Source organism: Eptatretus burgeri, chromosome 11 (assembly GCF_056783735.1).
Source record: "Eptatretus burgeri isolate ZD-2024b chromosome 11, Ebu_testis_v1, whole genome shotgun sequence".
In the NCBI taxonomy this organism is placed as follows: domain Eukaryota; kingdom Metazoa; phylum Chordata; class Myxini; order Myxiniformes; family Myxinidae; genus Eptatretus; species Eptatretus burgeri.
Window position 1 is genome coordinate 10973909 of NC_140971.1, and position 24168 is coordinate 10998076.

Here is a 24168-nt window from a genome sequence, read left to right on the forward strand (position 1 = left end):
CCAGGGTTGCGTCAGGAAGGGCATCCGGCGTAAAACCTATGCCAAATCGGAATGCGGATCATAACGGATGATCCGCTGTGGCGACCCCTAACGGGAGCAGCCGAAAGATGAACAACATATATTTATATATATATATATATATATATATATATATATATATATATATATATATATATATATATATATATATATATTGGGGGAGGGGGAGGATGCCATGAATATACATGAACTCTATTCATAGACTCCTATAGAGAAGGACTGGAACCTCCCATGCTCGAGGTTTGTAACGAGTCTGAAGGATTAAGTTGAGTCCGGGGCTAAAATGACTTCGAGAAGGGCTGGAGACACGATCTCGGGATCCATATAGGGGTTTTTGAGGACGGCGAGTTCAATAGTGTCATTTTCAACACCACCTGAGGTCATCTTCGAGGTCAAAAGATCATATTTCAAGGTCAAATTACTGAATTTTGGTATTTTTTGCCCGTTTTTGTGTCTTACTCATAAACGGTGAGAGATGGCTGATTGTAATAAGATGCAAGTGTGTGGAGCTGTCAAACTTTGATATGTATTGTCATATATCATATTACATAAACATTATATGCATGTCACAACACTATGCCTATTACAACTATGTCTATGTCTTTCATGAGTTGGAGAGCTTTTCTTACCTCCTGAGGCATCCCAAAGCTTTTTCTTTGTCACTTACATTGAGGACATGAGCTTTCAATAGAATGTTAGCTAAAGTAGTACATGCAGCATTACTACGAGCTAAAGGTGCATCTACAGAGGATAACAGCTCAGCAAAATGAAATCGGCAACGCATTTTAGTTTTGTCATACAAATTATAGGCATTATGTACAAAAAAGACGGTTGACATAGTCGGCACACTCAATCCACCTCTATTCAAATTATCTAGAAACTAAGATGACACCTCGTTACCATCTTCATCATCAATGATCTCCTCCATACTAGTGCTATCGCCATATTTATGAACAAGGTGTCCGGCTAAATAAACTACTTTATGCTTAAGGGCATCATCAGACCCCAAGAGATCCTGAGTGTCTTGAGGAGTAATCTCGTCAATGAGTTCACTTCGCTCATCTGGATTTATGGAAGTTGTACAGTTCTTGTCGCAATCAATCACATGAGAACTAGATTCGGGCATAATGTCATGCTTAATGAGTGTTTGCAAATTTACAATTTTAGCTGCAGCCATAATGTCAACTACGTCAATGTAGAAGTTTCCACCGCTTCTTTGCCTGGCCTGGCCGAAAATTTTTTCCAAGGCTTCATCTGCAAATATAGCAGGAAGAACATAGTCAGTCTTTCTCTGCCAGAAGCAATTTGGCAGCATCCACATTATTACGTGTGGACACAGTGAAGGCTTCAGCAGTTTGCTGAGTTAGCTTCAGATTAGGACCACCACCTCCTTGCCATGCGCAGGTAGATATAATTTGGCAGGCCTGCTCCAGCCTAGTGAAACTTGTACAGCCTGCTGTCCAAGGCTGTCTGGATTCGTCACGCAGATGGATAGCTGAGAAACGGTCTTTCACGTTCATCATCTTGAACCACTCACTCATTATCTGGGTGAGGATGATTGTGCCTTTGCTGATGCCCAGTGAATCATTGAAGGTCTTTAAAGCAGTGACAGTCTTGTCATTGAACACTTGGCATACCAATGGTACGCTCTGGTGTTGAAGGGGCTTGTTGAGCTGTCTGGATTTGTCACGCAGATGGATAGCTGAGAAACGGTCTTTCACGTTCATCATCTTGAACCACTCACCCATAATTATCTGGGTGAGGATGATTGTGCCTTCAACTGATGCCCAGTGAATCCTTGAAGGTCTTTAAAGCAGCGACAGTCTTGTCATTGAACACTTGGCATACCAATGGTACGCTCTGGCGTTGAAGGGACTTGTGGAAAACAGCGGTGTGCGTCAGCTTGATTACGCGAATAGGAGTAGCCCAGTCGATCTCATAAACCTTCTGAATATCATTCCAGTAAGCTTTGTACTCATTACCATCTACGACAAATGAGTGTGTCTTGCCAACAACAGTAATCCAGTTGTTACGAACATTTTTGAAGATGTGCACATAGTCGTACACTAAGAACATAGATTGCTCTTGAATTGACAGCACTTGGCAACTTCCTGGTCCTCCAAGTTTTGACTAAACACTGCGGTTGGTATTGCAATCGTCACATATCAAAGAAATCACAGTACCACCAGCACCAACTACAGCTGATGCAGCTTCGATAAGGAGTTCCTTCAGCTGATCGGCAGTTAGTTTTTTGCAGGGCAAAATGCGTAGAATATAGCGTGGACCACCGAAATGGCAGGCAACTTCAACAACCATAGCATGTGAAGGAAGCATTTCATGTTCACCACCCGCTGCTGCATTTTGAGCATATCCTACAACATGCCCTCCAGAAATTAGCAATGTCTCGACCAGCTTTACCTGGTCAAACATTAAATTGACCAAACGCTGCTGTGGTTTAAGCAGGTCGAACAACGTTTTGAGGTTGGAGTGCTGCTGACTACTAGCAGGCATCTGTTTTACCTTTTTGTTGATGGTAGAATGATTAAGCTGGATCGACGAGTCATTTTGTATGCACTGGGTGATATGTTGTGAAGCTGCATTGCGAAAAATCATAGTATCAGTATCAAATCGGCGACGATCAAGAGGTTTGAACATAAGATGCAGCTGCGACAGAAGGAAGGTGAAATGAGGAAGCTCGTATGCCTCAGTCATCCAACAGAGCTGGCTTATTACAAGCTGAAGAATTTCCTTGCTTGTGCATTCATAGATGTTTACCTGGTCAGTTATGGATCGAATCTGGGACCATTTTGAGAGCAGGCTGTTCTTCTGCAAAGGAAAAAGTCGTTTGGGCACCTCAATGCCATCTTTCTCAACTCTATTCAAGAATAGAAATCCAAAAGGTGAGTGAACTTGTTGGAAATGAAAGAACTGCTTGACAGTTTGTCCAGTAGCATCAGTTCTTGATAGGTAAAGGTTTTCCTGGTCTTTTATGACGTTAAAGCCAGGAAAATAGGATCTGATTTTAGCACAGAAGTGGTCAAAATATTGGATATTGTCTGCAGCCTCATCAGCTGCCTGCATCTTTTTAGCTCTTGATTCTGACGGAGAAGATGATGTTGGGCGTGGGGCTGAGGTCACCTGCTTCAAAGCTGATTTTGGTACTCCAGGAAACATTGATGGGGGTTATTTGGGTCGTTTGCCACCCAATCACAATTGAAATGTGTCATATATATATATATATATATATATATATATATATATATATATATATATATATATATATATATATATATATATATATATGTATATATATATATATATGTATATATATATATATATGTATATATATATATATATGTATATATATATATATATATATATATATACATATATATACATATATATATATATATATATATATATATATATATATATATATATATATATATATATATATCCTTTAAGCACCTCAAGCTTTCTTTCTCATTTGGCATTGCCAATATCCATCTCTCCCTCTCCTCAGGATCTTTTGGGAAGGATATGACTTTTACAGAAGGCGTCCCATCATAGTTTCCTCTACAACCAAAGCAGTTGCAACGACGTGGCATATTGTCACCAAAGCAGGAAACAACACAAAGATCCTGTGAGATCACCAGCTGGACAGTTTCTGAAAGAGAAACAAACAAAACATACATTAGTTAACGATGATAGAAATCAGCAAGTCGGTGCACAATGTCATGTTTTGTCATAGACTTTACAAAAGTTTTCCTCTATGAATTCGACACAAAAACAGGCAAAAAATACCAAAATTCAGTAATTTGACCTTGAAATATGACCTTTTGACCTTGAAGATGACCTCAGGTGGTGTTGAAAATGACACTATTGAACTCGCCGTCCTAAAAAACCCCGACATGGATCCCGAGATAGTGTCTCTAGCCCTTCTCGAAGTCATTTTAGCCCCGGACTCAAGTTACAAACCCCGAGATCATGAGGTTCCAGTCCTTCTCGATAGGAGTCTATGGCTCTATTACACCCAAAGATCATTTCAGCCAAGTTTGCTTACAATCCCATCAGCAGTTTCAGAGAAGTTGCAAGTGTTTACAGACAGACAGACTACATGCCATCCCATAAGCTCACCTAAATGATGTTCCAGGTGAGTCAATAATATCAATATGAACAAAATCAATAGGGTACCAGCCAGACTGGCTTGGTTCTCCCATAAGTTTAAATACAGGATGAATAAATATCCTCAATATTATGAAAGAAAGATTGCCGTTTGAAATCATGGTATTGATTGAAGTGAACTCAGCCTTTTGTATCCTGCTGTAAAGTAGGCAATTCTTACATGATATTAACTCCCTCTGCTTAAAAAAAAAGAAAAGAAGCTACTGCAATTCCATTGATCCCACCAACGAGCCATGACAAAGCACCTCAACTAAGCAACAGATATGTGTATACTCAAGTTGACTTTTTAGCCATACCACCACATATATACTGAATGCAAGTTTCATACATTTACATCCCTTGACATTTCATGGTTGCACAGATTTATAAACACAACCTGTCTGTGTAACCTGTGTACACACGACAGCAACAATGACCTGGTGGTGTCGCTTACACAAAATTGCAATAAAACAAAAACAAAACAAAACCTTGCACCCACAGACACATCAGTAACGAGCTTTGTCATGGCACAACCCCTCCCAGGACAGGAAACTTCCATGCCTGTTGGGCGGAGCGGAACATGTGAACTCTGTCAAATCATCCTGATAATTAAAATTAGGGAGGAAGAATAACTTTATTCCTAAGTGATGCTGAGAATACACCAAAATTTGGAGAGCACACAGCCACATTTAAAACGTTTGGTTTATGAAACAGGATGAAGGGATATTTGGGAGAAATAAACAGAACCGTCAATATGTATTACAAATAAAAGGTAAATTCAAAGCAGAGAAGCTATTGATAAGTGTAAAGTTTTTTTTTGTACAAAACTCAGAACTCATTCAAGGCATATCTTTGTAATGCATACTTTATTTTACTCCCAAAAGCCTCTTTTTCAATGTCCCCTCCACACTCATTCTTTGCAGTTCATATTCTCCATTCACCCATTGGGTAACTCACAGCCAGACAGCATTCGTGGTTGGGAGACGGTGGCACGTGGCTTTGCCTTCATCATTCATCTACTCTTAAATAAAACAAGGGCATTCCTATATACACAGATGAATGTATGCAAAATAAAAACAACACAAATAAAAAGGCAATTTAAAAATAAAAACTCCCAAGTGGCTGTAACGTTCCTGAACAAACAGGACTACAACAGAAGCTGCCGCTTTGTAGTGCGGAGCTTGCCTTCACGGCCATTTCTTCTCAGAGAGGTCTTGGTCTCGAGATGCACGCAGCCTCGGATGCAAACATAAGTTTGGGAGCAGCATTACAAAATGCATGGACTTATGAGGCAAAGTGGGCCAACTGGGGGGCAAAATAAAAAGGCAGAAAGGCCGAGGAAAGTTTTAATGATTTTTTTTTTTTAAGAGGGCTCACTATCCCCAGTTGGTGCCGTCAGCACCTCTGGGGATACACAGGTACCATCTGCTCTCCGTGCCATGCGATCCAGTTCTGCTTGGAAGTCAGTGAGTGACGACTTTGATCCTGCAAATGGGGGAAAAAAACAAAAAACAAAGAGCAATCACAAACCAATCAATGGCTAAAGAACTGAGGAACTAAACAAAAGAAAGCAGGTCTAACCACACCTTACCCCACATATTCTTGAGAAACAAGGACATGGGTGTGATCTGCGAGCGGCAAATTTGATTGGTCGTAATGACGCAAAATTTTATCCAAGTATTGCTAAAAAGAAGGCTTGAGTGACAAAAAGGAGATTTGTGTTCTCCAGTGTTCAAGTATATAATTCAATTCAAATACAATAAAGATTTTAAAGGCTGTCGACATTTTTTTCTGGAAGTTTACCGCCATTGATGAAGCATCTGACACCACCCGATCTCACAAATTATATTAGTTATTCGTGCCTGTTGTTTGTGTCCTTTATGACATCTTTAAAAACTAAGTTTTCTGTTTGGAAAGATATTCAATTTTGTTTGATTGCCAGACAGGCAGACAGACTAAAAAGTTACAATACTCCTCTGCGCATGCGTGATCGGGACAAATTTAGAGCCAAAATACTGTTAAATTACGGGTTTGTTTCTGATTCATGTTCAAAATATAACATTCAATCAAAATTAAATTGTTTTGTTTCTCGATCATAAACTGACCTTTGTGGAGAGAGAGAGAGAGACAGACAAACAAAAGGAACAAATTGCTTCTCAACACCTCTTCGCACACGCGGGGTAATAATCACCCTTACATATCTGACAAAATTGACGTGCAGTATTAGAATGAGCATGGCAACACGTTTGGCCACTATCTCACCTTGTAGCTTCTTATTTTGTATGCAGCACATGTGTGCAGTTTGCCTTCATTTTGCAAGGACCATGACTGTGCAACGGACACAGTGCCCCCTGAAAGTTAGAGCAGGAATTTGTGATTTATCCAGGGTGCCGGCGATAACTCGCCTACTCTTCAGGAAGAAACCGCGGGATATTTATCATCCACCAACAGACGGGACACAGAACTCAACGTCCATCTGAGGGATGGCTCACTTTGTGATTCAGTGACCTGCCTGCAAAGCACAACTCCAACAGGTTATATATAGTTGAGTTGGGATCAAACCCAGATTCGACAGCTCAAAAGTAAATGAGCTGCCTCAGCACCATCCTGCCAGAACACTCAAGCTGTTGAAGCATGACTGAAGTGCATCTGCACCATTGTGACGATCACTCACAGCTTCATTGACGTGCCTGTACAACAAAAATCCACCTTTTAGCGCCCAATAAAATTTGTGCATTTAGAGGTGGCTTCACCACCATGTAATCGGTGAAGTTCATCTTACATTTACTTAGCCAATAGACAATAAAATAAATGGTTACATGCAGAGTCGAGTAATTTTCCTTACGATAAGCACATGAAGTGCCATATCAGGGCTGCCAGAAATGGAAGGATAGCCAAGAGGCACGCACGCACACACACACCTCTGAGCTGTCTAGCCTGAATTTGAATCTCAGGCCAGCTATACACGTTTTGGGGGTTTTGCATGCAAGGCAATGCATCAATGTCGGTGACATCCCGAAAGGCCCTGTCACACCTTGACGATTTAGCCAACGTATGCCTGACGTGTGCAAAATTGGGCTAAATCGCCGGCACACGTCGAATACGTTATGGGTAAGTTTGTATACGTAAAGAGCACGCTGGCATACGTTGTAGTACGCTGGCATACGTCGTAGAACGCTGGCATACGTCGTAGAACGCTGGCATACGTCGTAGTACACTGGCAAATGTCATAGTTCGCCGAGCTGTTAGACAAATTTTCCATGCTTGAAATTTTCCGACGTATGCCAGCGTATGACTCACATGTTCCGCATAATGCTGGCCATAAGTTGTAGGCACGTTACGTGATCGTTGACACACGTTACTTGTAAGTTACTCATAAGTCAAAACACGTCGAGGTAATATTTAGCGTACCCGAAACTTATTTCTAACCTATGAGTAACGTGTTGTAGGCACGTTACGCGATCGTTGACACACGTTACTTGTAAGGTACTCATAAGTCGAAACACGTCAATGTAATGGTTAGCGTCAGTGTTCCAGACTCCCTGGTTTTTTTTTTTTCTTTTTTCGGTATGACGGTCATGTTGACACTTCTATTTCTAGTGTGGTTATAATATAATATAATTAAAAGGCTGCCGCTCAACGATTTAAATCATAACCGTCATACCGAAGAAAAAATAAACCAATGTCACCCACAGGGTGACCCGTATCTTGCCAAAAGGTGACCACGTGTGACTTCTTTAAGGTCACACTGAGGTGAACAGAGCTGCTATCCACCAGGAGCGACTCCTTGAGGAATATCTGCCTACGAGAGATTCCGATGAGAATCGTTCTACAGAGTAACCATGAAAAATATGCGTTTGCCTCATAACGTTACCAAATGACGTCATAATGTCTCAAGCTTGACATATCTAGAAAGCACTCATCGAGGTGTTCAATTTGAGTTATTACACGATATGGTACCTAAGATTTCAAAATTTGACCTTGGGGTCAAAAACTTTCGACCTCCAGCGCGAACCATGAAGGTCAAGGCCAATCGCCACCAAAAACTAATCAGCTGAGTGCCAGACCATATACTACATTCCCATAAAGTTTGGAGACGATTCGATTAAAATTACTCAAAAAAATAAGGGTTTCGTCGACTCCCTTGATTTGCGATAAAGTGACCTTGACCTTTGACCTTGACCTTCAAAATTGTATGCGCTGAAAGGGACCTCTATAGGCCTCTGATATGCGAAGTTACAAAAATTTCCAATGATAACTGTGCTCTGCAGAGTGATTTATACGTGATTACAGACAAAAAAAAACAAACAAAAAAAAAAACATATGAAGGTCAAGGCCGATCGCCACCAAAAATTAATCAGCTGAGCGCCAGACCATGAACTATATTCCCATGAAGTTTGAAGACGATCCGATCAAAATTACTCAAAAAATAAGGGTTTCGTCGACTCTCCTGATTTGCGACAAAGTGACCTTGACCTTTGACCTTGACCTTCAAAAATTTGTGCGCTGAAAGGGACCTCTCTAGGCCTCTGATATGCGAAGTTACAAAAATTTCCAATGATAACTGTGCTCTGCAGAATTTTGTATACGTGATTACAAACAAACAAACAAAAAAAAACAACAAAAAAAAACATACAAGCTGACTAACATATCTTGCAAAAACTTCGTTTTGGCAAGATAAAAATAAAATAAAACCAGGGGAGTCTGGAACACTGACGCTAACCATTACCTTGACGCGTTTCGACTTATGAGTAACGTACAAGTAACGTATGTAAACGATCGCGTAGCGTGCCTACAACTTATGCCAGCGTATGCAAAATGTGTGTCATACGTCGAGAAATTTTCAGCATGCAACATGCGACGTACAATGACGTATGCCAGCGTGCTCTAAACATATACAAAACTTACCCATAACGTATTCGACGTGTGCCAGCTTGGTTCGGCAAATTTTTCATACGTCGGCATACGCTGGCCAAAACGTCAAGGTGTGACAGCGGCTTCACACTTCGATGTCCAGTGCGGTTATGATTTGAATCGTCGAGCCGCAGCCTATTAATAGCCTACGCCACGTGATCGTCGGTGATATGCTGCCGTGCGCTATGCATAAGATAGACTATCGTTGGGCATAGGTTGTGAACGCCGACAACACGCTCAGCATTCGTTGGTATAAGTTATCTCTTCTTCTTCTTCTTCTTCTTCTTTCGGCTGCTCCTGTTAGGGGTCGCCACAGCAGATCATCCGTATGATCCGCATTGTGATTTGGCACATGTTTTACGCGGGATGCCCTTCCTGACGCAACCCTGATCGCCTCTTACAACACAGGGATATGGTACACCTATTTTAACCGGGGTATACACTGGCCCAATACACTGGTACTCATTTCGCCGACCTCGGAAGGATGACAGGCTGAGTCAACCCCTCTTCTTCTTCTTCTTCTTCTTTCGGCTGCTCCCGTTCGGGGTCGCCACAGCGGATCATCCGTATGATCCGCATAGTGATTTGGCACATGTTTTTTTTTTTTTTTTTACGCCGGATGCCCTTCCTGACGCAACCCTGGTCGCCTCTTACGACACAGGGATATGGTACATCTATTTTAACCGGGGTATACACCGGCCCAGTGCACTGGTACTCATTTCGCCGACCTCGGAAGGATGACAGGCTGAGTCAACCCCCTGGTGTATTAATTCAGTGGCCCAACGGGGCTTGAACTCAGGACCTTTTGGATCCCAAGCCGCTGCCCTAACCACTGCGCCAACACCAGGCTTTTTGTTGGTATAAGTTATCTATATGTGATTAAAACGTTCTGTGTACGTTACTAATACGTTATGCATACATCCAACACGTTATTATACGCCCAAAAATTAAAAGAACCATCAATAGTTCAGCATATGCCAGCGTTTTACATACATTTTGATACGTTGCCATACGCTGGCTAAAACGTCAAGGTGTGACAGCGGCTTTAGATGGACTATAAACTGGGCATCCCATGCCATTAGTTGGTGGATGTTAAAATATCCCAGTGTCTTTCACAAAGAATAAGCAAGCTATTGTCTGCACCCTCGCCAAATGTCAAATTCCTGTACAGTCAGTTGAGTATTCTGCGTCAGAGTGGCGATCCATCCAGGATATCAATGATAGCCAGGAAACCGATTTGGCAGAACACCACGATGAAGAAGACGACGACGGTAGATGTAACATCAGCACTCAGGAGAGCGACGTAATATTGTGTTGTGAGAATTCCTCACAGTATGGTCCACCCATATAATGAAAGTCTCTTTCAATGAGAAACGAAAGCGAGCCATCTATTTCACTTTGCAAGCACATTGTTGAAAGATGTAGGGTTGGGTGATCATAATTTGCAGTTTAAAATTCTAAAGCAATCACTAAATAATTTTGTTCCAATGTACAAAAAAGGGTCATATTTCATCCATTTTGGACCATGTTTGGTGTTTGCTCAGTGAGGTTGAAGTGCTGGACTGCAGTGGCCTGGTACATCCCTCATCAAAACATGACTTTTGCATTGATATAGTTTCCTTTTTGCTGTTGGGGAAGCAGCTTCTATTGTCCTGCACAACTTGGAGGAATTGTTTCGTTTTTCTTTTTGTTTTGATGGCATTATACTCTCAATCAGGGTTGTTCACCACCTTAAAGCTTTCAACTGTCTGTCGTGCCTCCCTGTACGTAATCCTCTATGAGCTCCCATGACTGGGTCAGAATCCAGAAAACTAGCTGGACTTTTTAGGAACCTAAAGAAGTCCATTGTGTTCTTTGTGACAAAAAGTTAAATTGACGTGTACTCAGACTTCCTGATATTTAGCTGGATGCACCCGAGAGGTTTATCCATGCCTTCATTTTTATCTAGTGCTTTTACCATTGCTCATTTGGACTCCGTGGATACAGCTGAATCAAAGAATGCCAAACCAATTAGCTACTCATTGAAATACCATAGATGTACAGCAAATTTTAAACAGGTAGATTTTAAAAAGGCATTTTTGAAAAAAAAGAAAAGATTTTGAAGGAGCACCACCCATAACCCCCCCCCCCCCACCACAAAATTCACCTTCTCATACTTGACAAGATGTTGCAGGTTGATAAAGTGATTGTGAGTTTTAGAAATGGCATGATCAGCACTGAACCATGTTCTGAGGTAGACTCAAACAAAACTATATTATTTCCCTGTAAGGTCATTTAAGGAGCTGGCGATCCCAGTTTACTGCAGGTGAGAATGTTATTTGGGCTGTTCATTTAGGTTTTTGACAAATTCTTCATGGTAACGATGTCAAATTGAGGAACAGTTGATGGTTCACTCTTAAACATCACAACCGTGGTGATGAGCTGTTGGAGCAAGGACAAATGCTGCCCGTCACCCAACTTGGTTCTGTTCAAATTCAGACTGACAATATTTATTCTTGTCCTCTTTTCAGGTTAAGAACAGGATTAATTACGAAATATTCACAATATTTGAATAGTCGGCATGCAAATTCTGTCTCTGCAATGACGTCGCCTGCCTAAAACAAACAAACAAAAAAACCCCCCAAATTTTCTTCACTCCAAAATGCATATTCAATCTGCCTGTATTTCCTGCACTTCATTCTTCATCCCTTCCTTTCTCAATATTGGTTCACGAAAAAGTAAGTGACCACTATATTCGTTATTGGTGTGTGTGTGTCTGTCTGTCTGTCCCGAGCATAGCTTCGTGGGTTTTGATCCGATCCTGATAAAATTTTGGTGGGAGGTTTATATCATGATATAGTTGTTTTCCTGAGAATGGGCATGGTGCGCCCATTATGGGCGGAGCCACGCCCCAAAAAAAACGTGTTTTTAGGGGGTAGCCGATTTCAATTGGCATCTTCTCTGAGGGGGTTTGTCGAATCTGGCAGGGGTTGTTCGGTATTTGGTTCGCCCAATGGCACCTGCATAGCCCCACGGAGCTCGATTTTTCATTTTCGTCCCAAGGTTACAAACTTAGAAAATTGCGAATTTTGACATAAAAATCATACGACCACCCAAACTTTGAGAGCAATATTTTTATATTTGATGCAATATTTGATGACAATATTTTTATGCATAATCTTGAGGTCATTCCCCACCTAAAGTCTTGAAACCATTTTGCTATATCTCGAACACCTTGCCCGTGGTGACCCCTTCAAGTTTGTTTTTACGCTGATTTCATCAAAGTATGGATAATCCGAGGAGTGCGAAATGCCATATAGCCGATATGACATTATATTGTTCCTGGAATGTTTCAGAGGAAGTTTTGCACCAAAGGTCATAATCCTTGAACTTTGACCATTAAAGTTCACAAAGGTCAAATTTTCAAAGTTGTGAGAATCGAACCGGGTTTTCGACCTTCTTCGACGAACCAACTCCAATAAGCTATAGCACGTATCCTGTTTCCTTATTTTAATGTCCACATTGTTTTGTGACCTTTAAAGGTTATGCAAAGGTCAAATTTTGAAAGTTGTTGACCGAAACCGGGTTTTCGACATTTTGCAGCTAATAACCTGTCACTCGTACCCATAGACTCCTAAAGAGAAGAACTGGAACCTCACAATCTCGGGGTTTGTAACTTGAGTCTGAAGGATTAACTTGAGTCCGGGGCTAAAATGACTTCTAGAAGGGCTGGAGACACGATCTCGGGATCCAAATAGGGGTTTTTGAGGACGGAGAGTTCAATAGTGTCATTTTCAACACCACCTGAGGTCATCTTTAACGTCAAAGGTCATATTTCAAGGTGAAATTACTGAATTTTGGTATTTTTTGCCCGTTTTTGTGTCCAACTCATAGAGGAAAACTTTTGTAACGTCTATAACAAAACATGATATTGTGCACCTACTGCACCTACTTGCTGATTTCTATCATCGTTAACTAATGTATGTTTTGTTTGTTTCTCTTTCAGAAACTGTCCAGCTGGTGATCTCACAGGATCTTTGTGTTGTTTCCTGCTTTGGTGACAATATGCCACGTCGTTGCAGAGGAAACTATGATGGGACGCCTTATGTAAAGGTCATATCCTTCCCAAAAGAACCTGAGGAGAGGGAGAGATGGATATTGGCAATGCCAAATGAGAAAGAAAGCTTGAGGTGCTTAAAGGAGATATATATTTATCAGACATTTCAATTGTGATTGGTTGTCGGTTAGGGGTGGCAAACGACCCAAAGAACCCCCATCAATATTTCCTGGAGTACCGAAATCAGCTTTGAAGCAGGTAACCTCAGCCCCACGTCCAACATCATCTTCGACATCAGAATCAAGAGCTAAAAAGATGCAGGCAGCTGATGAGGCTGCAGACAATATCCAATATTTTGACCACTTCTGTGCTAAAATCAGCTCCTATTTTCCTGGCTTTAACATCATAAAAGACCAGGAAAACCTTTACATATCAAGAACTGATGCTACTGGACAAACTGTCAAGCAGTTCTTTCATTTCCAACAAGTTCACTCACCTTTTGGATTTCTATTCTTGAATAAAGTTGAGAAAGATGGCATTGAGGTGCCCAAACGACTTTTTCCTTTGCAGAAGAACAGCCTGCTCTCAAAATGGTCCCAGATTAGATCCATAACTGACCAGGTAAACATTTATGAATGCACAAGCAAGGAAATTCTTCAGCTTGTAATAAGCCAGCTCTGTTGGATGACTGAGGCACACGAGCTTCCTCATTTCACCTTCCTTCTGTCGCAGCTGCATCTTCTGGCAGAGAAAGACCGACCAAGTTCTTCCTGCTATATTTGCAGATGAAGCCTTGGAAAAGTTTTTCGGCCAAGCCAGGCAAAGAAGTGGTGGAAACTTCGACATTGATGTAGTTGACATTATGACTGCAGCTAAAATTGTAAATTTGCAAACACTCATTAAGCATGACATTATGCCCAAATCTAGATCTCGTGTGATTGATTGCGACAAGAACTGTGCAACTTCCATAAATCCAGGTGAGCGAAGTGAACTCATTGATGAGATTACTCCTCAAGACACTCAGGATCTCTTGAGGTCTGACGATGCCCTTAAGCATAAAGTAGGTTATTTGGCCGGCACCTTGTTCATAAATATGGCGATAGCACTAGCATGGAGGAGATCATTGATGATGATGAAGATGGTAACGAGGTGTCATCTGAGTTTCTAGATAATTTGAATCGAGGTGGATTGAGTGTGCCGACTATGTCAACCGTCTTTTTTGTACATAATGCCTATAATTTGTATGACAAGACCAAAATGCGTTGCCGATTTCATTTTGCTGAGCTGTTAACCTCTGCAGATGCACCTTTAGCTAGTAGTAATGCTGCATGTACTACTTTAGCTAACATTCTATTGAAAGCTCATGTCCTCAATGTAAGTGACAAAGAAAAAGCTTTGGGATGCCTCAGGAGGCAAGAAAAGCTCTCCAAATAGTGATAGACATAGACATAGTTGTAATAGGCATGGTGTTGTGAAATGCATATAATGTAATACGATATATGACAATAAATATCAAAGTTTGACAGCTCTACACACTTGCATCTTAATACAATCAGCCATCTCTCACCGTTTATGAGTTAGACACAAAAACGGGCAAAAAATACCAAAATTCAGTAATTTGACCTTGAAATATGACCTTTTGACCTTAAAGATGACCTCAGGTGGTGTTGAAAAATGACACGATTGAACTCGCCGTCCTCATAAATCCTATATGGATCCCGAGATCGTGTCTCAAGCCCTTATTGAAGTCATTTTAGCCCCGGACTCAAGTTAATCCTTCAGACTCAAGTTACAAACCCCGAGCATGGGAGGTTCCAGTCCTTCTCTATCGGAGTCTATGCTCGTACCACATCATGTTGATCATTTTTATAACTTGGTCAAAAATGATCACATTGTCTCATCCTTGACTTCTGAAACAATCTACATCTTCAACAAATACCGCTTGTGAACCGTTGTCGTCTCCAGACTTTTCTCCAAATAGGCCATCAGCCATGGCTCAGGAAGTGCTTGAAAATCAAGTTTCGTTCCCCTCATCCGGGGGGTAGACAAAACCTTGATAATATGTTAGTATATATCCAAATACATACGTATGCAAAAGTTCTCCACTCAAATAGCTGCAATTGTGTAATTTCATCTTGAAAAATTGATGCATTCCCAGCGTTCCTCATTTGAACTCGGATCACGTGTGGGCCATGTAACGCCTCGACAGCCAATAGATCGGCTGACATTGTATGCAAATTACGTCAGACCGTCATGTGACCAGCTAAGTTGTCCAAGGTGGAAGCTTCCTGCAGGGAGGAAATCACCGGCAGCTGATCGGCGATTTTTGATGAATATGGCGTGAGGACGCTCCCCCGTGTATTATTCACCAGGACAATGTAGCGAACGAAGACGTCAAACGTTTTACGTCTGTAAGATGGGATAAATGGAGAGAAAGTGTCAACAAATGGCTCGTCATAGAGGTCACGAACTACGTTTAGCCGAGAGTGCCAGTGTAAAGATTTCAAGTTACCCCTGGGGGTAGCTTGAAATAGATTTCATCCTACCCCCTACGATTTCAGATTACCCCCCCTCAAAACATTTATGTCAACTCCCCCGGTGTATTAATTCAGTGGCCGACGAGCTCGAACTCAGGACCCGAGGATCCCAAGCCACCATCCTAACCACTACTCAGGACCTTAGGATCCCAAGCCACCACCCTAACCACTGAGCCAACACCAGGCTACGCACTCAGCCTGTCATCCTTCCGAGGTCGGTGAAATGAGTACCAGTTCCAGTGTGTGTACTGGTAGAGGGGCACTGCATCAGCGACACAGTCACGCTTCAAGAAATGAGAGCTACCCTGGCAGCTAAGCTGCCATACGACCACCACCACCACAACGAAATTGTGAATTAAAAATAAGCTGTTTTCATTGCCTTTCTTATACATTGATTTTATTGCCTTGCTTCCATAATTGTAAGTATAGTCTGAGTTGGTTAAAAAGATAAACCAGTATGTCTATTTGTATCAACTATATCGAAAAAGGATTTCAGAAAAATGTGGAAAAAAACTATAACTGTATGAGAAATACTGATTTCAATTTATAACAATATTAAAATAAAATCATTCGTAATAAAATCAAAATTCATTGCAAACTTTTTAAAGGCTGTCACGTGGTCAATGGTTTTTCCCGAATTTGTTTTCAATATCAATTAAATTACTATTTTTTGTAAATAAACAACATAAATAAATGTTTTGAGGGGGGGGTAATCTGAAATCGTAGGGGGAAGGATGAAATCGATTTCAAGCTACCTCCGGGGGCAACTTGAAATCTTTACACCGGCACTCTGGGCTAAACGTCGTTCGTGACCGTCTAAGACGAGCCATTTGTTGACACTTTCTCTTCATTTATCCCATCTTACAGACGTAAAACGTTTGACTTCTTCGTTCGCTACATCAGGCCCCCCGAACAAACGGACGCCAACGTTGTCAGTCGGAATGAAAACCCGTCATTCTTCTTACAAAAACAGCTAAAATTGATGAAAAAGCGACCGAAATTGAAACCAACACAGTAATTACAGTCACAATAGCAGATATAATGGAAACCAACATGTTTATTCTACACACAAGAACGGTCGTGACGGAAACAAGAATGGACAATCCCAAAATAGATTGGTGGGGAACGGAAGCAAGATTGGTTATTTCTGTCGCAAAACGTCCGAGAGCGAAACAAGAGCGGTTCATTCCGGTTACTGTAGTGCGAACAAGATGGCGGATGCAGTAGAACGACCCGTTATGGGATGTAAATTTTTAGTGCTTGTGCCTCGAACATAAATGTAATATAGATAACCTGTGGTGGAGTCTGCGGGCCTACGGGGAAGGGCATGGTGGTGTGGGAGTGGTCGGAGTGGTCATCGTATCTGCAAGGGATATAAGGTGTGCGCGCCGCCTGAGGCGTCGTAGGAATGCAGTAGTGGAACGCGGCCTGTGCGTGTGCATACGTAATAAAGGAGAGCCGCGGGCAGAGTACGCCCGCGCTCGCGCTTGTGCAACACAGCCAGCTCGACTGTTCCTCCGCTCGTGTCTGCCTGCTAAGCATCTCCCATTCAGTACATTACAGTTGGCTGACGAGGATTTTGGATCGGCGTGTGCAGGGCGGTTCCAAGCTACGGAGCCAAGGGTCTCGCCAGCACGAGCATGGCAGAAGGTCGGGGCACGGCGCACGGACGCGTGCCCGTGTTCGGGGGAGATGAGTTCGAGTTGTTTTCTGAACAGTTAGGTTGCTACTTTCGGGCGAATGATGTAGAGGATGAAGAGAAACGCAAGGCGATCTTGCTCGCCTCGCTATCAACGGAGCACTACCGGCTGCTGAGTGATTTGGTGGCTCCAAATAGGCCCAGTGATGACGTGCTATCCTTTCAGGACATCGTGGCGAAAATGAAGACCCACTTGGCGCCAGAGAAGTCGTTACATCTCGCGCGGTTCCAGTTCGATCATCTCGCTAAGGGTGGCGAGGAGCGCGTTGCGGACTTCGTAGCACGGGTGAAGCATTCGGCTGTGCCGTGCAAATTCACGACAGAGGAGCGTCCGGCACGGCTCAGAGATCGTTTTATTTCTGGTCTGCGAGACGCAAAGATGGTAGCAGCCATCCTGCGGTTGACCGACATCACATTCGACTCGGCGGTCGCGACTGCTTCGTCTGTCGAGCAGACACTCAAGGATGTCCGCGCCATTGCTGGCCAGGACGTAATGAGTAGCTCCAGCTGGGGCATGGCGGCTAATCCCGAGGTCCACGTGGTGACCGCACAAGTGCCGCAGGTCGCGCAGCCCGGAGTCCGCGCGATGGCTCAAGTGCCGCAGGTTGCACGCGCCTAGCGGTGCGGGACGAGGGCGCGCACCGCAGCACGGTCGCACCGGGAGCGAAGGGGCACCGCAGCACGGTCGCACCGGGAGCGAAGGGGCACCGCAGCACGGTCGCACCGGGAGCGAAGGGGCTTTCCGGGGGTGCTGGGGGTGTGGGGGACCGCACCTGCGACAGATGTGCCCGTATAAGAACACCGTGTGTTTGCATTGTCACAAGGTGGGACATTTGAAGCGTGTGTGTCGGATGGCGGGGGCCTCCGTTGGGGTCTTGGATGACGAGGTGCGGGAGGACCCCAGTGACCTGGAGATCGGCCTGCAACCGGGGCATGACGATGCCGGCGAGCCGGAGCAGGAGATGCAACCACGGTTGAGTCTGTTTTCCGTTGGTTCGGAGATGACGACGCCTTTCACGGTTGAGGTCGAAGTAAATGGCCAACCGACTGTGTTTTGCGTGGATACCGGGGCTGCAGTGTCGGTCATGGGTGAGCAGGCGGCTCGTGGTCTTCGCGGTATTCGCCTGGTCAAGACGGCCTTGTCGTTATACACGTACACCGGTGAAGCGATTGCACCGCTTGCGAGGGCCGACGTCTCAGTGCGCTACCGAGATCGACGCGCCCGGCTCTCAGTGTTCGTTGTACGAGGGGAGGGCCCCCCCCCCTTTTGGGTCGGGACTGGCTGGCGCACCTCGGACTGGATCTCCGGTTCGTACCTCCAGATGTGCCAGTGCTCTCTTCGAGGCCTTCGTCGAGTACCGAGGGCGAGGCTCTGGCGGCGGGGGCCACGTCGATGCAGCGGGAGCGACCGTTCGTTGCTGCCGGCGGCAGTGATGTGCGGTTCGGGAGCGGCGAGAGCCGTATCAGCTCTCGCGATGAGTTCCCGCGCTTCGCTCGCGATGAATTCCCACGCTTCGGCAGTGTTCGTGAGGCAATGCGCGTCGGTGTTGTTCAGGCAGCTTCAACAGGTGGCAGTGAGCCCGTGGCGTTAAAGGGAGTCGCGAGTCACAACATTGAGTCGTCAACCAAGAAACGGACTCGTGATGTGGGTTGTGGGTTGTTGTTCATGGCATATGTGTTTTTCCTTGCTCTAGTGATGCAGTTTAACGTTGTTGGAATAAATGCCAGCAGGTCTCGTGTGAAAGTGGATTTGGCGGAGATCAGTCAATGGGGTTGGTATTATGATCAATGTGAGGTGGGAGCAGTGGTGGCAAATAAAAAGGTTGGGTTGGCCTTCCATTGTCCCGGGCCGCAGGTAGTTGCTTTGTCATGTGCTGGGAGTTTATCAAAAGACCGCGCTGTACGAAAAAATGAATTTGCAATGCTTCAAGTGATGTTCGTAGTGATTTATAACGAGCCTATGATTGAAGTGTGGTTTAAATGGAATTGCGACCGTCTAGCTGCCGTGTGGGTCTCGGAGATCGACTCGGAACCAAGACTGGTGCACTGGTCGGCGTTACCCCCACCTCTGGTTGCGAGCGCAGCTCTCTGTGTTCGCTCAAGGCCGTTTAGACGGGCGTTGGCGTCTCGACTGATTGTGGTGCGAGAGTTGTTTTGGAGCATTAAGTGCGTACAGCCAGCGGCGCTGTTCAGCGCCCCCGGCCAAGGTCGATCAAGCCTGCCGCTGGCGCCACGGCTTCCAGACAGCGGGCTTCCGGCCTCGAAATGTTTATCTACGTCGGGTCTGCCTGGGGGGAGTGGGCCGGAGGCGTTTGATGGTGCCGGGGGAGATTGGCTCGAAAGATCGCCACGACCTCAGCGAGGGCCATGTCAGCATGAGCCGCCTGGGGGCGTTTCCGCTGGGTAGGGCTGCTGTGTTTTTTTTTTTTTTTTTCGCCTTGCTGCTTCATATCGGTAACACGGCCAGAGTTTGGGAGGTGCTGTGTCTTCGAAATCTGGTCGGGGCAGCTCCATTAACCCGCTTTCACGCATTATATGATGTGGTGTGCTGTTATACTTCGCTGTTTTCATTTTATTTTCATGATTATTATACCGAAGTCCTTCGTGTTGGTTATGCTTCTTATAATGGTGATCATTTAATAATCATAGTTTTAGGGGGGAGGAGTGTGGTGGAGTCTGCGGGCCTACGGGGAAGGGCATGGTGGTGTGGGAGTGGTCGGAGTGGTCATCGTATCTGCAAGGGATATAAGGTGTGCGCGCCGCCTGAGGCGTCGTAGGAATGCAGTAGTCGAACGCGGCCTGTGCGTGTGCATACGTAATAAAGGAGAGCCGCGGGCAGAGTACGCCCACGCTCGCGCTTGTGCAACACAGCCAGCTCGACTGTTCCTCCGCTCGTGTCTGCCTGCTAAGCATCTCCCATTCAGTACATTACAGGGAACGGAAGCAAGATTGGTTATTTCTGTCGCAAAACGTCCGAGAGCGAAACAAGAGCGGTTCATTCCGGTTACTGTAGTGCGAACAAGATGGCGGATGCAGTAGAACGACCTGTTACGGGATGTAAATTTTTAGTACTTGTGCCTCGAACATAAATGTAATATAGATAATATATAGTGGGTAGTACCTGATGTAGTTTCAACAATTTATGAAACCGAATTTTGTTGTGATTATGTTTGGTTTGCCTGTATTTCGAGCCCCCGATTGAAGGATCGCAAGTTGTGTATGCCCAGTTCAACATAGGGGATCGTGTATGGGATCTTTTTACAGTGTTTACTTCATATTGACTTTGTTATTTTATTGGAATTTGCAATTTATTATTACTATCAAATTTTACCTCTTGCAAATATAAACGATCAATAGTCACTGATCGCTGCAGCACGGGGGCACGAATTTCACGAAATGTCAGCCACACATTAAGTCAAGAGGGAGCATTTATCGCTGCTTGTATAATATCCCGTACCACAAACGGGTTTTCATTAACAGACATGATATATTCAAGGCAGACTACGTTAAAGTTAACTTACCATAACTTCAAGAACTTTTCAAGCCGCCATGTTTCCCACGTTCTGGCAACCGGAATGAATCGCTTTCGCTTCGGTCTCCGCCGTTTCGCGACGGAAATAACCGATATTGCTTCCATTCCCCACCGTTCTATTTCGGGATGGACCATTCTTGTGTCCGTCACGACTGTTCTTGCGTGTAGAATAAACGTGTTGGTTTCAGTTATATTTGCTATTGCGACCGTAATTACTGTGTTGGTTTCAATTTCGGCCGCTTTTTCATCAATTTTAGCTGTTTTTGTAACAAGAATGATGGGTTTTCATTCCGCCTGACAACGTTGGCGTCCGTTTATTAGGGGGGCCTGTACATTGTCCTGGTGAATAATACACGGGGCAGCGTTCTCATGCCATATTCATCAAAAATCGCCGATCAGCTGCCGGTGATTTCCTCCCTGCAGGAAGCTTCCACCTTGGACAACTTCGCTGGTCACGTGACAGTCTGACGTAATTTGCATACGATGTCAGCCGATCTATTGGCTGTCGAGGCGTCACGTGGCCCACACCTGATCCGTGTGGAGAAAATTCAAATGAGAGCGCGGCGAATGCATCGATTTTCAAGATGAAAATACACAATAACTGCAGCTACTTGGAGAACTTTTGCATACGTATGTATTTGCATATATACTGCCATATTATCAAGGTTTTGTCTACCCCCCCCGCCCCTCCCCCGATGAGTGGAACGAAATTGCACGATACAGCTTACGGCTGATGACCTAAAATGAAATCTTCATTGAATGAAATGTTTCTTCCTCTAAGAGCTTTCAAATACATTAAAAAATGCTTCACCTTCCTTATTTCTCTGCCAAGAACAATCCGTGTTCTTCATAATCATAATGTATTCCTATTCCTCTTCTTCACCTTCACGAGAATTATTTTCCACACCCGTCTCACTCAAACACTTGCTCCATCAACCCTGCTCCCGTACCAACAGCACCACTGAAGTCCGTTCCTTCAATGAAAATAACTTCGAACAGCTTGGTCACATAGATGAGCAAAAGTTTACATCAGCACGAGTCTTGCACATAAATGTTTTCATTTTAGGTCTATCAGGAAGACAAAACAGAAGAGGGATAAAAATAAATAAAATTTAAAGGCATTCACCCTGCTTTGGAATGCTGCCAGGAAAGCCTCCAGATGTAGTCGCTGGAACAGGTGTGCCAGGCTTTTTGTTCAACAAGCTATTAAAAAAGTTTGCCAGGACACCCTCGCTGGTGGCTCCACCTGCTTGAACATGGTGACAAGGTTGAGGAAAACATGGAAACATACATGACCTGTGCGTATAATTTTACTGCAGCGATTCAAAGCATGGGTAAGTGTCATTCCTGAAGTTAATTGTAGTTTTCAGGAGGCAAGAAAGCGATTAAAAGAGTTTACTCATTTTGTTCCAATTCAAAACCTTTCATGTTTGCAGGGTCGAGTTTCTTGCTACCAACAGGTATGGGGGACACGCTGGCGACATTAGGATGACTTGGACGAGCTACCGCACGTGGTGAGCCACCGGGCGTTCGCGGGCTCATGTCCTGCAAGAAGCAAGTTAAAATGTAGTACTCATTTAGTTACATTACTCACCAACCCACACCTATAGTCTGCAGACTCCTGTGGACTCAAATAATGCTCATCAAAAGATTAACTCCACCTGATTCGTCCTCAAAAATCCAGCCATTACTCACCGTGGACCTTCCCATGGATACTGGAGGTTGTTTGGACATCAATGCCTGAAGAAAATAATTATCATTGTCAAGCAAAGGAAGTCGAGAGTCCAGAACTTACATAACGCCTTGACTAAAAGCAAAGCTATGGCTCACAATTTTCAAACATGACAATCAACTAATACAGAAAAGAAATGGCAAACAGTTCAGGTGAGATTGGGCAGATTCAACAATTGCTGAACTTAAAATCTATACTCTAAGAGAGCCGTTTGTGTGTGTCAGTCTATCTCGCCATTTTTCTCAGATGGGCAAAAGGCTCATTGTCAAACTTTAAGGAGGTTCTTCGGTGAGTGTTTGGGATATATATATATATATATATATATATATATATATATATATATATATATATATATATATATATATATATATATATATATATATATATATATATATATATATATATATATATATAGTTTAAATCGCTCCACTGTGCGCCTAAGCCTTTGTAGCTATGTGAAAGGTAATATTAAATGACCCCGACTCCATTCCTAAGTGGGTGTAGAAAAGTGTTTTACACTCCCATAAATAATAGAAAAAAAAACCCAGCAGTTAGAACAGCTGAATTGTCAAAAAGGGAATTGGTGACGTCAGATTTAGTGATATGGTACACCATTTGACTTGCCTGCTGTTTCATGAGGAACAACTGCTCGTCCTCAGCCAAGACCTCCTTCTCTTGCACAAACTGCATACATGCACACAAATTAGAGAGCTTGGCTTTAATCGCTTATGCAAACAAATGGCTCCAATTAGTGACCACTTCGACCCAAATTCATTCACAACTGCACCTTTCGTATGGATGGCTTCACAATGATGTCTTCAAATCTATCTTCAGAGCGAACAGATGAAAAGTTTTCATGCAAAATTCCTATTTTCTTCTCATTGTCCCAGCCAGCAGGTCTGTACAATGACATGCCATGGTATTGCTTGGTTAGTGTGAATTTTCAGCTAAAAATAAAATGCTTAAAAAAAAATGACAGGCACAGAGGCACATGTACACATGCAGGTATGGAAGTCAGCAAGCATTCCACCAGTTTTCAAGAACATGGGTAAAAGTGCAGAATTTTTGGGGGAAAAAAGCAAGGTCTGTTGGGGGAAAGGGGGGAAGTTTGAAAAATTTACATCAAAATATGCATTTTAGGGGCGATTCTGTCCAAATGCTACTAACATGTATGGCAACAAAAAAAATAATACAAATTAAAGTGATATTTGGGGAATAATAATTTCTTTATTTCACCTTACCATCCATTTCTGGGAAAATTATTTTCAGTTGGCGAGTACATCATTTTGTCATTATGCACACCATATACCTTGTGGTATTCAACATAAACTGCTAAATGGAAGGGTTTTGAAAATGCCAATAAGGCGATTTTTGTTCTACAGTGTTCAAGTATGTAATTCAATTGAAATAAATTAATGATTTGAAAGGTCATAGAAAATAATTTTTCGGATGTTTACCTCCGTTGATACGTCTTTTATGCCACCTTATTTAACATGTTACATTTGTTCTTTCTGT

General features: G+C 43.4%; 1 protein-coding gene across 3 annotated transcripts in view; it reads right to left on the bottom strand.

Moving 5' to 3' along the window:
• Positions 1–5050: 5050 nt before the first annotated feature.
• DYNC1LI1 (dynein cytoplasmic 1 light intermediate chain 1) overlaps positions 5051–24168 on the bottom strand; it is a 58353-nt gene continuing 39235 nt past the window's right edge. For 2 of the 3 annotated variants that reach the window (XM_085845208.1, XM_085845206.1), the window contains 6 exons: positions 23441–23552; positions 23278–23337; positions 22617–22661; positions 22343–22466; positions 22048–22170; positions 5051–5688 (listed from right to left, as the gene is read on the bottom strand). In XM_085845208.1, coding sequence (XP_085701334.1) covers positions 5567–5688; positions 22048–22170; positions 22343–22466; positions 22617–22661; positions 23278–23337; positions 23441–23552 — 586 coding nt within the window. In that variant the 3' untranslated portion in view covers positions 5051–5566. The remainder of the gene's footprint in view (positions 5689–22047; positions 22171–22342; positions 22467–22616; positions 22662–23277; positions 23338–23440; positions 23553–24168) is intronic. The other variant, XM_085845207.1, reaches the window with a different exon arrangement.